The following is a 13,426-nucleotide window of genomic DNA, read 5'->3' as shown; positions in this document are numbered from 1 at the left end:
GCCCTGTTTCACGAAGCTGGATTGCCGAGTTGTGCTGGATGGCGGCACCGAGTAAAACCCGGAACCCTCCCAAATATGGAACACGGACTGAAGTAAAAAAAAACAAAAGAGCTGTTGCGGTTTTTAGTCCGCGCGGTTATCCAGCTAACTCGGTAAACCTGCTTCGTGAAATCCCCCCCCCCTCCCACCTCCGGCCCTCCAGATCTACAGGCATGCCCCCCCCCCCGCACGACTCATTCAGCCACCTGGCCAGAGGACGTGAAACGCACTTTCTGTGATGCGGTTGCTGCGGCCTGGCATTACATTACATTACAGGCATTTAGAAGACGCTCTTATCCAGAGCGACTTACACAACTTTTACATAGCATTTACATTGTATCCATTTATACAGCTGGATATATACTGAAGCAATTCCGGTTAAGTACCTTGCTCAAGGGTACAACGGCAGTGTCCTTACCCGGGAATCGAACCTGCGACCTTTCGGTTACAAGCCCAGTTCCTTACCCACTGTGCCACGCTCCGTCCGTCGCTGGCGTGTCGCTCGTGTTTGTTTTCGCCGCTCGCAGTCGCCCCACGTGGCCCAATGAGAGACCGCGTGGTGCCAGCGCAGGCCGTCCCCCGCACATCGCGCAGAACGAGCAGGCGACTGTCTCGGGCGCCACCTTCGTTCCGCCGACGCGCTAAAATGCAAAATCTGTCGCTGTGATATGGTCTCCAAATATGGTAAATGGACTGCATTTATATAGCGCTTTTATCCAAAGCGCTTTACAATTGATGCATCTCCTTCGCCAGAGCAGTTAGGGGTTAGGTGTCTTGCTCAAGGACACTTCGACACGCCCAGGGCGGGGTTTGAACCGTTTGAACCGGCAACCCTCCGACTGCCAGACAATCGGTCTTACCTCCTGAGCTATGTCGCCCCCATAGCAGCTGAAGAAGAAGAAGAAGAAGAAGAAGAAGAAGAAGAAGAAGAAGAAGAAGAAGAAGAAGAAGAAGAAGAAGAAGAAGAAGAAGAAGAAGAAGAAGAAGAAGAAGAAGAAGAAGAAGAAGAAGAAGAAGAAGAAGAAGAAGAAGAAGAAGAAGAAGAAGAAGAAGAAGAAGATGATGAAGAAGAGCTCATTCCTCATAGCAATGCTGCACACAGGCCAGACATAATACATGTAAAAGTGATGTATGAATAAGACGTATTGCACGTGTGTAAAAAAATAAAAAATAAAAAATAGTAGCCAGTACACTGGCTATATGTAAGATACCGTATGTAAAATCATTGCCTATTGGAATGTACTTTGTGCTCTATGCTTGAAAGGTGCTATATAAATAAAATGTATTATTATTATTATTATTATTATTGGTAGTACTAGTAGTAGTATTATGTCTTTTTCTCCTCTCTGTGATGAAAAGGGAGAGAGTAAATCCAGGGCGACCGGCATTGACCCTCAAGCTGCCAGTTGAATGGGCCCCAGCTGCACTGATGAAGACTGAAGCCTTAAACTGAGCTCTTTGCAGATATTGTGAGCAAGAGGTGAAAAAACATGCATGTTTGTCAAGCCTAGTTTCGGGGCATAAGGGCACGTGGTGCAACAAATCCACCCAAAGAAGGGGCCTACTTCTGCTTTTTTTTTGGGGGGGGGGGGGGGGATGCACCCAGTAGATCACATTTTTGCCGTGCAATCAAACCCCCCCCCCCCCCATCCCCCCCGCAGTCAGCGCTCCTTTCTGTCACTCACCCAGGTGGAGAGCATTGATTGGTGCCTTGTCCCACAGGGGCGGGGCCCAACGTGTGGGCACGGAGCTGGGCGGCCGGTCTGCTGGATTTAACGAGGCTCCTGTTTTTTAATGGCTCTCTAAATCCACCTTTAGTGCTTCAGCCTGCCGCAGGGCTGACCCCGCATGCAAAGTCTGCGGGCTTCTGGCTCACACCGATTGGCTCACTGAGGTATAGCGTAGCTGCTGCTGCGGTGGGTTTATCTCTCTCTCTCTCTCTCTCTCTCTCTCTCAGTCTCTCTCTTTTTCTTCCTCTCTCTCTCCATCTCTCTTTCTCTCCTGTTCTCTGTTGTAGTGTTTTGACATTTGTTTGTTTCTCCCTGCCAGACAATCTTTTGATTATATTTTGATCGTCTCTCTTGTGTATGTGGTGGAACTGTGACAATAAATGTGGTATTAAATCTCTCTCTCTGTCTCTCTCTCTGTCTCGCTCTCTTTATCTCTCTCTCTCTCTCTCTCTCTCTCTTCCTCTCTCTCTCCCTAATTTCCTCTCTCTCAACTCACTTTCTCAACCACTAGAGTCTTTGCTAAGCACCTTGATTAGTAGAATCTAAGTGTGTGCACCCACACTGGCCCTTTCTGGATAAGACTCGGGGGCCCCAGCTCTAAAACATGAAAAGCACCTAATTAAGAAAAATTAACAGCTTGTTAAAATTCTGGGATTGCGGTTGAGGTTGGAATGAAAACCGGCACACACAGGGGTCCCCCAGGACCGAGTTTGAGAAACACTGATCTCACTGGTTTTTCAGATTCGGGCCATTAAAAACAGGCGAGGCATTCTCCCTTCTACGCTCCTCACATCTTCCCCATACATCATAATTTGTCTCAAGCCAACAAGAATGGAAGCAAATCTCCAAGCTAGCGGCCTATTCGATGCTTTGGACTCCCTGAGGATTTCAGAAGATGACTTTTATGAAGGTGACTCGGTGTCCAGTCTCATAACATCTTGCGCTATAACGATAGCAGTGTGATAGATAGCATCATGTGCTGTAAATACATGGGTGTTTACCTGATAACTTCCCTTCCAGATTTCAGAATTTCAAACGGATACTCCACCCACAGGCAAATATTTTTCTACACAATAAACAATGCTACTACACAGGAATGTGAGGCTGCTATATAATAACCAAGGAGGTGATAAATAATGCTGATTATGTGTCACATACATACACACACACGCACATACTCATGCATATACAACATGCACTCACATACAAACACATACACACACGCACACACTTACACATGCATGTATGCATGCACTCACATACAAACACATATACACACTTACACATGCATGCATGCACTCACATACAAACACATATACACACACACACATGCATGCATGCACTCACATACAAACACACTCATATGCATGCATGCACTCACATACAAACACATATACACACTTACACATGCATGCATGCACTCACATACAAACACATATACACACTTACACATGCATGCATGCACTCACATACAAACACATATACACACTTACACATGCATGCATGCACTCACATACAAATGTTGATGATCTCAACTTCCTCCACAGCTCTTCTCTGGCTAATCTGAACTACAGTAAGGCCCCTGGTTTGTTAGTTCCCTCCTGCTCTCTAAACATATTTTCCCTTGCATTTGCATAGTCTCACCCACACATATACAAGTATACACACACACACACACACACGCGTGCACACAATAAACAAACACATGTATGAATACAAAACCATTTTCCAGTTTGTGAAAACTAAGAGTGCTGAGAAACTGGATTTCCTGTTCACATCCAACAGAAAGGGATTATAGTAAAATCTACACTCACACCCTGAGGGAAAACAGTGTGGCTATCAATGCACCACTGAGCTCTTGAAGCTTCACTTCACAAACGGTTTTATGTTGGAAAAAAACACGAAGCTTTTTTTGACCTTTGCAGTAAAAACAAAAAAAACCTGGAGCGATAATCATGCTTTATTCAGCCAAAATCTGAATTTATCAGCTAAATGCTCACCTAACATGTAAGAGGTATAAACCCTGGTCTACTTCCTGTAAATGCAGGTACAGTCATAGTTTACTTGGCCTTTGTTATTATTTCTTTAGGTTTTAACCTTGTATTCATATTGTTTGTAAACTCCAAGCTGGTGTTCTCAGCATGAATGTGTTTTGCATGCATACATACTTCATAGCGCCTTCATGGAATAGCATGCGTCAATTGTTTTGTTTTGTTTTGTTTTTTACTATGGGGAAGGGTTCCTCAAGTTCTCTGTCATGGTTAATTACTTAATTCATCCCGATATTATGTTGTCACGGGGCACTGAGAACCAAGGCAATCTACAACGAGCTGGAAAAGTAGGGCTTTATCGACCGGGAGACAAACAGCTGGAGAAAACTTAATCTTATTAGCGAAGAGCTCAGGATCAATGGGAACTAAATAAATGCCGGTCCCTGTAAGGGTGTCGGCCTCTCCGTTGCCTATGAGGCTCCGCGAGTTATAAATTATCACAATAAACCAGTCGATTGCGGACTGACCAGGGTAACAGCGTATTGAGCGGGCTGTGCTGTAAACCGCATACGGGAAGCTGGTATTTATTTCTTTTAAACATAAGGACGCGCTCGCGGTTTAGATAGATACTGTACACTGCGCTGCGTCGTTCATTAAGCGCACCACGTGGTCCGCATGATAATTAATTTTTTTTTTTATTCTGACGCGTGCCATATGGAGGGGGTTGCTCTTTTACTGCGCGCAGGATCGGACTTCGGTTTTTATCTGTGATTATGACGCCTGCAGAGACTGCGAGGGCTGCCGTTATACAGCCCGATGCCTCCAGACAGATCGCCGTGTATGTGCACAAAAACAGCGGCCTGGTTAGCGAGTGGTTGGCGAGATTCCAGAGCGCTGGACATTTCTGTCCGCAACCCATTTTGCGTCTATAAGGGCGGTGTGTTTTTTTTTTTTCTACCACAGGCTGTTGGTTTAACGGCATTTGTGCACAGCAGCACTTCATCATCTGCGACATTGTGATTAAAGTTCTCTCCGGGACTTGTACTCCCCCTTCCTGCGGCCCACCTCGGGGGCGAGGCGCGATTCTGTAAATACACTTGGTCGCCCAGAGAGCACCAAGCCAGCTCGGACAATACCCCCGCCATAAATCAACGGCAGCCGAAAGGCAGGCGAGGGACGGAGACAGCTGTCGCTTTCACCATATGGGCTCAGGTTTTTTTTTTTTTTTTTTTTCTTTGCAAAAACATTACGTGTGTTCTTTAACACTTCCTGGCGCGTGCGTGGGCTTGTACAGTGACGTGGGAAAGCAGGTGTGCCACCAGGGATTTGGGACCATTTTTCAGGACCGCTGTCAGTCAGAGACCTTGGAAATCGTTCTAACACCCCCACCCCACCCCCAACCCCGTCATATAGCACCCATGGTTATGAGCCATAGTCGAGTTTCACAGTCAAATCTCGGATTTAGTTCATTTGTGGTTTCACTGTGAACCCCGACTATGGATATGCAGTGTAGTTACATGCATATTACCTGCCAGTCAGGATTAAGCCGACTGACTTGAGAGTCGAGGATCAGTGAGCTATATGAAAACTCACAGCAGGATGCAAGAGAAGCACTTTCATTTTTCATTCCAGTGTAAAGTCTGGGAAGTGACTCATAGTATTATCTATTTATTTGTGAAACTAAAATCTTGCATTTCACATGCATGGCTGAAGAACTTTAGGTCAAGCTGAATTTATATACCATATGTTTGACCCCAATCATAATAAAAATCATAACAGCAACAACAATAATAAAAATAATAATTATAAGAATAACAATAATAATCATAACCATAATTATAATAATAAAAACTGATGAAAATATAAAAACCACAAAACATCAACAGATGTGTCACACTCTCATAGTATAATAATACTATTAATAGTAGTATAAGACAATAATAATATCAATACCATGATAGTAGGAACAATCCAGCTAATTCTAAAAATAAATTTTAAAAAATTAAAAATCGTTAAATAGAGCACCACTATTCTAATCACTAGAATCAGATGCCTAGACCAACCCGCCACCTGGTGGCAATAAGTGGAACTACTCCAAGGTGGATTTTTTGTTGTTTTTGGTCAAATATAGGCACTCAATTTGTTCCAAAACCAATACTTTTCAAAAGAACGGCACTAGTCTTTTATATGCAAGCGTTGCCCGTGTATGCAAACGCCAATGTTGCACCCATAGATAACTGCTTTCTAATGTTTATGCTCACCCCGTACGTTTTGCATTTGGATTGGCTCGTGTCTTTCTGCGTAAACGGAGCACTGTAATGACCTCTCGCCACTGTAAGCCACGGTTGAATCAAATGGGCGAGGTGCAGGATTTACAAGGGCCAAGGGTCTTGTGATTAAATCTTTTTCATTCATTAAACCACTGCTAAGAATAGCTTTAGAAATATGGACCGTGCATTGGTTGTTTTCTATGTCGGGATCAGTTGATTATAATGCACAATCCGACGCAGTGGATGGAATTTTGTATGCAGCAGTATTCATAATCGAATGCAGATAATTAGGCCACAGTTGTTTTGGTTCTTCTTTTGTTTTTCTTTTTTTTTTTTTTGGTCACGCACTGTAAGCTAGAACAGGAAGTATTCCAAAAGAAATACACATATACACATATAACACCAGTGATAATGCCTTCCATCTCTCCGGAACCAATATTACTTTTGAATAGATTGCCTCATTAAAATTGGCAGCTCCAACCCATTAAAAACACAACACGGAGTGTGCACCTTCTTAGCCTATCACAAATAAGTACAATCAATGGCTCCCCGAGGCAGTGACTCAAGGCAAACTTTAATTTTGCGCAGAGTCAACCCTTGGAAGTCATACGGCTTCATTATTCCTCTGGGAGAATATCAGCTCTCACACTCTCTAATTGCATTTTTCAAAGTTGGGTATAACGGGCTGGGGGGGAAGAGTATTAATCGATCACAGCTCCCCATGGATTAATTTATGAACTGGGGAAAGAAAAAATTAACTCCTTGATTTCATTTACCCTTTTTCACGCAAGTCCTGCCTTTTTAGAACACTTCCCCCTCACAGTGATAGCCTGCTACCTTCAGATGGGCGATACAGAAATGGGTGGCAGTACTCTTGGCGGGGCAAAAAAAATCTGCTTAAGGTGGTCATAATCTTTGTGGCAAAAAATCTCAGTGGTAATTTTTTTTTTTTTTTTTTTTAAACGCTCAAACCATTTGTCACAAAATTTTTTACACACATAGCATCTGTTATCTCCCAAACTCAGTCGGCACTTTTGCACCAGAACCAACGATGTAACGTAAATGTACCTGTAGTCACCCCTTGGAGCTACATCGCCAGGGCAACTCCCCCATCGCATCACACCCCATCCTACCCGGGTCACTCCATTACACTGCTTCACATTCACTGTGCAGACGATGTACGAGAGTCCCCAGGAACCATCCTTGCACTCACCTTAAGGGCCCTGGAGGTACAAGTCAGGAGGCTAATAACATTTTAGCATATGAATCATCTCTCTCTCTCTCTCTCTCTCTCTCTCTCCGCTTGCTGGCTCTCGCTGATTACACCTAACACTGAATTTCCATTCATTCGCCGCCCCCGCCAACCCCCCCCCCCTCCCCTACCCGCGCCCCCTTCGGATGCGGAGGCAGGATTGCGCTGCTCCACCTCTGGCTAGTTCCTCTGTCTCTTCATTTGAATGCCACACTGTTACTATAGAGGGCGACATAGCTCAGGAGGTAAGAGCGATTATCTGGCAGTCGGAGGGTTGCTGGTTCAAACCCCACCCTGGGCGTGTCAAAGTGTCCTTGAGCAAGACACTTAACCCCTAACTGCTCTGGCGAATGAGAGGCATCAATTGTAAAGCGCTTTGGATAAAAGCGCTATATAAATGCAGTCCCCCCCCCCCCCCCCCCCCCCCCCCCCACAGACACGGGGAAATCAACTTGCTCTCGCCTTCACAAAACTTTTGTTGCTGTAATATTCACTACTTCACCCGACAAAGAGGTGTGTCCCTTAAGCGCGTGCACTGATCGCCACTAGAAGCTGATTCAAGTGGCATAAATCGAGTTGTTTTCTCCCAAGCACATAACCTTGTTGCAACACCCCGCAAGTGCCTTAATAGAATCTTTACTGACATCTAGTGGACAGGGAGTTAGTTACAATATATCGGCACAATTACACACTGTTATGTCTTGTCCCCACTATTCCCTCTCTATTCTCCTTTCGTCTGGTATATCCAGATGCACATCCACACCCACATTGCTCTACAACCTGTGGAATGCACAACCTCCCCCCCTCTGTCTTCTGTCCCATGGTGTGTTTGCTACTGGGCTGAGGACTGTGAGGTGCCTCACAATAAATATCCCAACACAGGGGGGTCACAATACAATACATATCACGATGTGTCATGATATAATACGTGTCCTGATATACATGGGGATGTGCACTTTGATAAAAGTTTTTTTTAAACCTTCGTTCTTTCCCCACATGGAACACCAATCTGACCCCACAATCAGTGCACCTAGCTTGCCTAAATTGGAAGCTAATTAATTAGGTTTACCAGGTGTAAGATAAAAGCTCACAAATAGGCTAGCTGGTCTGTTTTAACAGCACCACCAAATGCAGCTTGCATTCTAGTGGCACAGTACTAAGGGGGGGAAACGCAGATCAGCATTACAATGCTTAAAAAAATGTCAAGCTATTTTCCAGCCTGAAAAAATTCGCCAAGTCGAATAATGTTTGACATTTGTACATCTTTGGAGGATTCTCTCCGGCACTACATTCAATCCGTGTATTTGGTGTTAATATACTGTTATTTCAAGCAGTACGTGTGTGAGAATACATTTAACGGTAGCAAATGGGGGCATGCTGTCTGAAATGGATATGGCAAGCACATTTGCTTCTTCCTGATAATGCATATCTAGCTATAAAAGAATGTTGTTTTTCGTTTGCGCCTGTTGAGAGCAATTACAGAGTTTTCCACCGTATTACAGACATAGTGAACACAAATGTTCACCTGGAAACGCCCACACCGTGTCGATTAGCGGGTGTCTGAAGCAGGTCTGAAGCATGTTTGCAGCATTGAACAGACACGCAGTCAGGAAGGCGTCCAATAGCGGAACACTACGAACCGGTTTGTCTGTTGCTCTGTGGACACGTAAAGACAGGGACGGAACCAATCACATTGCACGTACAGCATATAACGGACCAATCACACTTTAATTGCAAGGGAACGTCACCGTATTACATCATTACAGTACATGGCTGATTTGTATCTCTTTTGAAGTTGATGATGTGTATTAGACCTCGGTTGTTGTTAGCAACGATAAGTGAAAGAAAATAACGAGCAAATTAAAGTCCTCTCGAAGCGGACATATTGCCCAGGTAAGAATAATACTTTCGAGTTTGTCATACGAAGTGTAAGCACTTACTTTGCTTACTAACGTTAGCTTGCTATTTATGTTAGCTGCCGTTGGACTAAGCGGAAATGTCTCTAACGTTACCAGCTGTCTAGTTTGACATCGCGATCAGCGATATGTTGTTTGTTGTTGGTTTCCAATAGTCGAAATGCATACTAATGTTTATATGAGTTTAATAATGTGACGCTTACCGCATTACTGTCATGCTTGGTGGAATGAGTCAGATAAGCTAACTGGCTAATAGCTGAAGTAGACTACCCACCCGCAATAGGGTCGGGTAACGTTGGTTTAGACACGATAGCACTGGCTTCCGTACCGAGTTAGACTATTTGCCTATATCGTTATTCTCTATCCGCGCAGTTATTTTAGCCTAATGCTTTCGTGTGGGTTGTAGAAAGCCAGATAACCTTTGCGCGTTAACGAGTGGTGTGTCCTGATTGTTGCATCCGCAGATCCCATCACCCAGTCTTTTTCTTACTGCCGTTCTTCCTTAAGTTTTGTTTCAGAGCCAGGCTCGGCTCGGCGTTTGGCATGTCACCGGAGAAAGACGGAGGCTGCGCTTGATGGCGGTGGCGGTGGCGTGGCGGCTCGTCAGCGGCCGTCTCCTCTGCGGCTGGGGACCGCTGCTCTGCCTGCTGCTGGGCTCCCTGCTGGCGCTGCTTTTGCCGTTGGCGGGGGTGGAGGAGCAATGCTGCGCCTCGCTCAAGGGCCTGGCCCTCCTGCGCTGCCAGCTGTGGGGGAACGTCCTGCGCTCCGCGGTCCAGTCCACCAGTCTCTCCATCCCCTACACGACCTTCGACCTTCTGCCCGTCCGACCCAAGGCCAGTGCGGGTGAGCTTTCGAATTAACGATGAAATCAACGCGCCGCTTAGGCAAAACATTATTAATTATTAATGTTCCTAAAACTCAGTAACTATTGTGTAACTTCCTTTACTACACAACGAGTTTCAAAAAAAGTATTGATGGTTGTTATTGTGAGTTTTCAGTTTCTTAAAATTGAGTAAGTGATTTTACCTTTAGATGTTTGGGATGAAGCAGTACTGACTCAGTCTGTTTTCCAGAGTCGGAGTTTGAGGCCAAAGCCGCCCTGCAGCAGGCTATAGAGATGAAGAAGCAGGGGAAGAGGGAGAAGGCTCACAAGCTGCTGGTGCATGCGCTGAACATGAACCCCGAGTACGTGGAGGCGCTGACGGAGCTGGGGACCATCCTGGAGGAGCAGAAGGACGTTATCCAGGCGGACCACCTCTACACCAAGGCCCTGGCCATCTCCCCCTGCAACGAGAAGGCGCTGGTCAGCCGGGACCGCACGCTCCCCCTGGTGGAGGAGATCGACCAGCGCCACTTCGGCATCATCGACGGCAAGGTGCGCCGGCTGATGTCCATCCCCAAGGGCAACTCGGCCCTGCGGCGGGTGATGGAGGAGACCTACTACCACCACATCTACCACACGGTGGCCATCGAGGGCAACACGCTCACCCTGTCGGAGATCCGGCACATCATCGAGACGCGCTACGCCGTGCCGGGCAAGAGCCTGCAGGAGCAGAGCGAGGTCATCGGCGTGGACGCCGCCATGAAGTACATCAACACCACGCTGCTCGCCCGCGTGGGCTCCGTCGCCATCGGCGACATCCTGGAGATCCACCGGCGCGTCCTGGGCTACACGGACCCCGTGGAGGGCGGCCGGCTGCGCACCAGCCAGGTGTTCGTGGGCCACCACATCCCGCCCCACCCCCGGGACCTGGAGCACCACATGCAGGAGCTGGTGCAGTGGCTGAATTCGGAGGAGGCGCTCAACCTCCACCCGGTGGAGTTCGCCGCCCTGGCCCACTACAAGCTGGTGTACGTGCACCCCTTCGTGGACGGCAACGGCAGGACGTCCCGGCTGCTGATGAACCTGATCCTGATGAAGGCGCGCTACCCGCCCATCACCATCCGCAAGGAGCAGCGGGCCGAGTACTACGCCGCCCTGGACACGGCCAACGAGGGCGACGTGCGCCCCTTCATCCGCTTCATCGCCAAGTGCACCGAGATGACGCTGGACACGCTGCTCATCGCCACCACGGAGCACGCGGTGGGCCTGCCCGGGGCCAGCCACCAGCCCTGCCCCGACTGCCAGCAGACCATCCCCATCCACAACTGAGGCTCCGAGCCTCCACCTGCCTCAGATAAAGAACTTCCCCATCCACAACTGAGGCTGTGAGCCTCCACCTGCCTCAGATAAAGAACTTCCCCATCCACAACTGAGGCTCTGAACCGCATTTGCCTCAGTTAAAGAACTTCCCCATCCACAACTGAGGCTGTGATCCTCCACCTGCCTCAGTTAAAGAACTTCCCCATCCACAACTGAGGCTCTGAACCGCATCTGCCTCAAATAAATAACTTCCCCATCCACAACTGAGGCTCTAAACCGCATTTGCCTCAGATAAAGAACTTCTCCATTCACAACTGAGGCTCCGAGCCTCCACCTGCCTCAGATAAAGAACTTCCCCATCCACAACTGAGGCTGTGAGCCTCCACCTGCCTCAGTTAAAGAACTTCCCCATCCACAACTGAGGCTCCGAACCACATCTGCCTCAAATAAAGAACTTCTCCATTCACAACTGAGGCTCCAGTCCGCCTCCATCTGCCTCGAATAAAGAACTTGTTTTGAAATACTGCCGGTTTCACATACATCCAGAACAACGCATTTTCAGGGGGTTGTACATTCTGACCGGTAAACATGTTTTCAATGAAAGTTTTCTACGATTCTGCTGAACTCCAGAGTATTTTGAAATACTAGCAGTATTTAAAGAGTTGACAATGTTTTCCCAAGTGTGGTACAAACGCACATGCACAGGTGCAGATTTGCACCTCTTGGTGTTGCAGCTCTTTGGATTTGATCTGCCATATCGCTGCACTGGAGTGAACGTGGCATCGTGTGAAAATTCACAGTTTTCTACCGGTCATGTTCGGATGTGTTGAGCAATTGGGAGATATTTCACAGATAGGCTTCCGGAACAGGGACCCATAAACATCTGATCAACTGATTTGGAGGGTTAGCTTAACTCTGCCTGTCTTTGCCTGCTGTGGTTTTTTACATAAGAGATAAAGTCGTACATTGGGGGTGCCCAATCCTGTTCCTGGAAATCTACTGTCCTGTAGGTTTTCACTCCAACCCTAACAGAAAACACCTCATTCAACAGCTAGAGATCTACAGTCCTGCAGCTTTTCACTCCAATCCTAACAGAAAACACCTCATTCAACAGCTAGAGATCTCGTCAAGCTTCTAATTTGTAGAATCAGGTTTGCCAAATTAGGGTTGAAATGAAAACCTTCAGGACGGTTGATATCCGGGAACAGGGTTGGGCAGCCCTGTCGTACAGGATGGTAGATCTCCAGGAACAGGACTGGGCAGCCCTGTCGTACATAAAAGGGAGCGTGAGAGTGAAGACATTTTGTTCTGCATGACTATGAAACGTCTGAAATTAATTGAGGTTGTTCTCACGATGAGTGTTCCACATATAGCTTCAAATCAAATCCCGAAGGAACAAGCAACTATAATTTTTTTTATTTTTATAAAAGGTCATTCTCTTATTAAAACTGGACTTACTGAAGCTGGGGAAAAAATCTGGAAAAAAAGGGAATCACCTTATGAAGGGTCTCAATCTCTGAATGGTGCTATCCCCTCCATGTCATACATTTTGTCATAATTGTGTAAAATCTATCACAATCGACTCACAAAGTTGTTATAAATAACTGGACAAGAAAGGCACACAATGTTCAGCCTTTCATACAAGGGAGACAGTTTGCCTTAAGTTTAAATTCAGGTCATTCCATCAAACATCTGATTATTGCCATTTACTAATTACAAAGAGTAACACATGAGTACTTTATTTTGTGTGAATATGGGAGTTCACCACCAGGTCTTATAAGGGTACCTTGGTGTGATATGGATGAATTTTTTTTTTTTTTGACTGGTCCATTGATATTCAGAGGCCTCCACACAAGCTTTTATTTTCTAGTGTTGTGCCTCCCTCATTTGTTTAAGATCTGCGATCTCACTGACATGCACTTTCATGTATATTTAAAAAGTAAGGGGGGAGAAGGGGGGGGGGGGTTGGCTTATTTATTTTAGTACAAAATAAAACTATTTTATTACCATGTACTCCAGTTGTCCCTGGTATCTTTTTTTTTTTTTATTATTCCAAAAAATCATTGGGGGACAGGGGTGGCGGGA

At 46.3% G+C, this 13,426-nt stretch overlaps 1 protein-coding gene across 2 annotated transcripts; it reads left to right on the top strand.

The window, feature by feature from the left end:
• The first annotated feature begins 8,972 nt into the window (after window positions 1-8,972).
• ficd (FIC domain protein adenylyltransferase) lies at window positions 8,973-13,324 on the top strand. 2 transcript variants are annotated; one of them, XR_004761206.1, is made up of 4 exons: window positions 8,973-9,175; window positions 9,706-10,041; window positions 10,272-11,455; window positions 11,816-13,324. XR_004761206.1 is itself a non-coding variant. In XM_035379292.1 (3 exons), the coding sequence occupies exons 2-3, from the start codon at window positions 9,774-9,776 to the stop codon at window positions 11,348-11,350; spliced, it is 1,347 nt and encodes a 448-aa protein (XP_035235183.1). In that variant the 5' UTR covers window positions 8,973-9,175; window positions 9,706-9,773; the 3' UTR covers window positions 11,351-11,830. The 2 variants fall into 2 exon arrangements, 1 of the variants encoding a protein (XP_035235183.1); XM_035379292.1 differs by having other exon boundaries at window positions 10,272-11,830.
• The last annotated feature ends 102 nt before the right edge of the window (window positions 13,325-13,426 follow it).

This window comes from Anguilla anguilla, chromosome 10, assembly GCF_013347855.1.
Source record: "Anguilla anguilla isolate fAngAng1 chromosome 10, fAngAng1.pri, whole genome shotgun sequence".
In the NCBI taxonomy this organism is placed as follows: domain Eukaryota; kingdom Metazoa; phylum Chordata; class Actinopteri; order Anguilliformes; family Anguillidae; genus Anguilla; species Anguilla anguilla.
The sequence above is the reverse complement of the archived record's forward strand: the minus strand, read 5'-3'. Positions and strand labels throughout refer to the sequence as shown.

Excerpts from the sequence above, each read along its gene's own strand:
- ficd (XM_035379292.1), top strand. The coding sequence starts at position 9,774 with ATGGCGGTGGCGGTGGCGTGGCGGCTCGTCAGCGGCCGTCTCCTCTGC. Across the intron at positions 10,042-10,271 it reads CCGACCCAAGGCCAGTGCGG|AGTCGGAGTTTGAGGCCAAA; the intron begins GTGAGCTTTCGA and ends TCTGTTTTCCAG.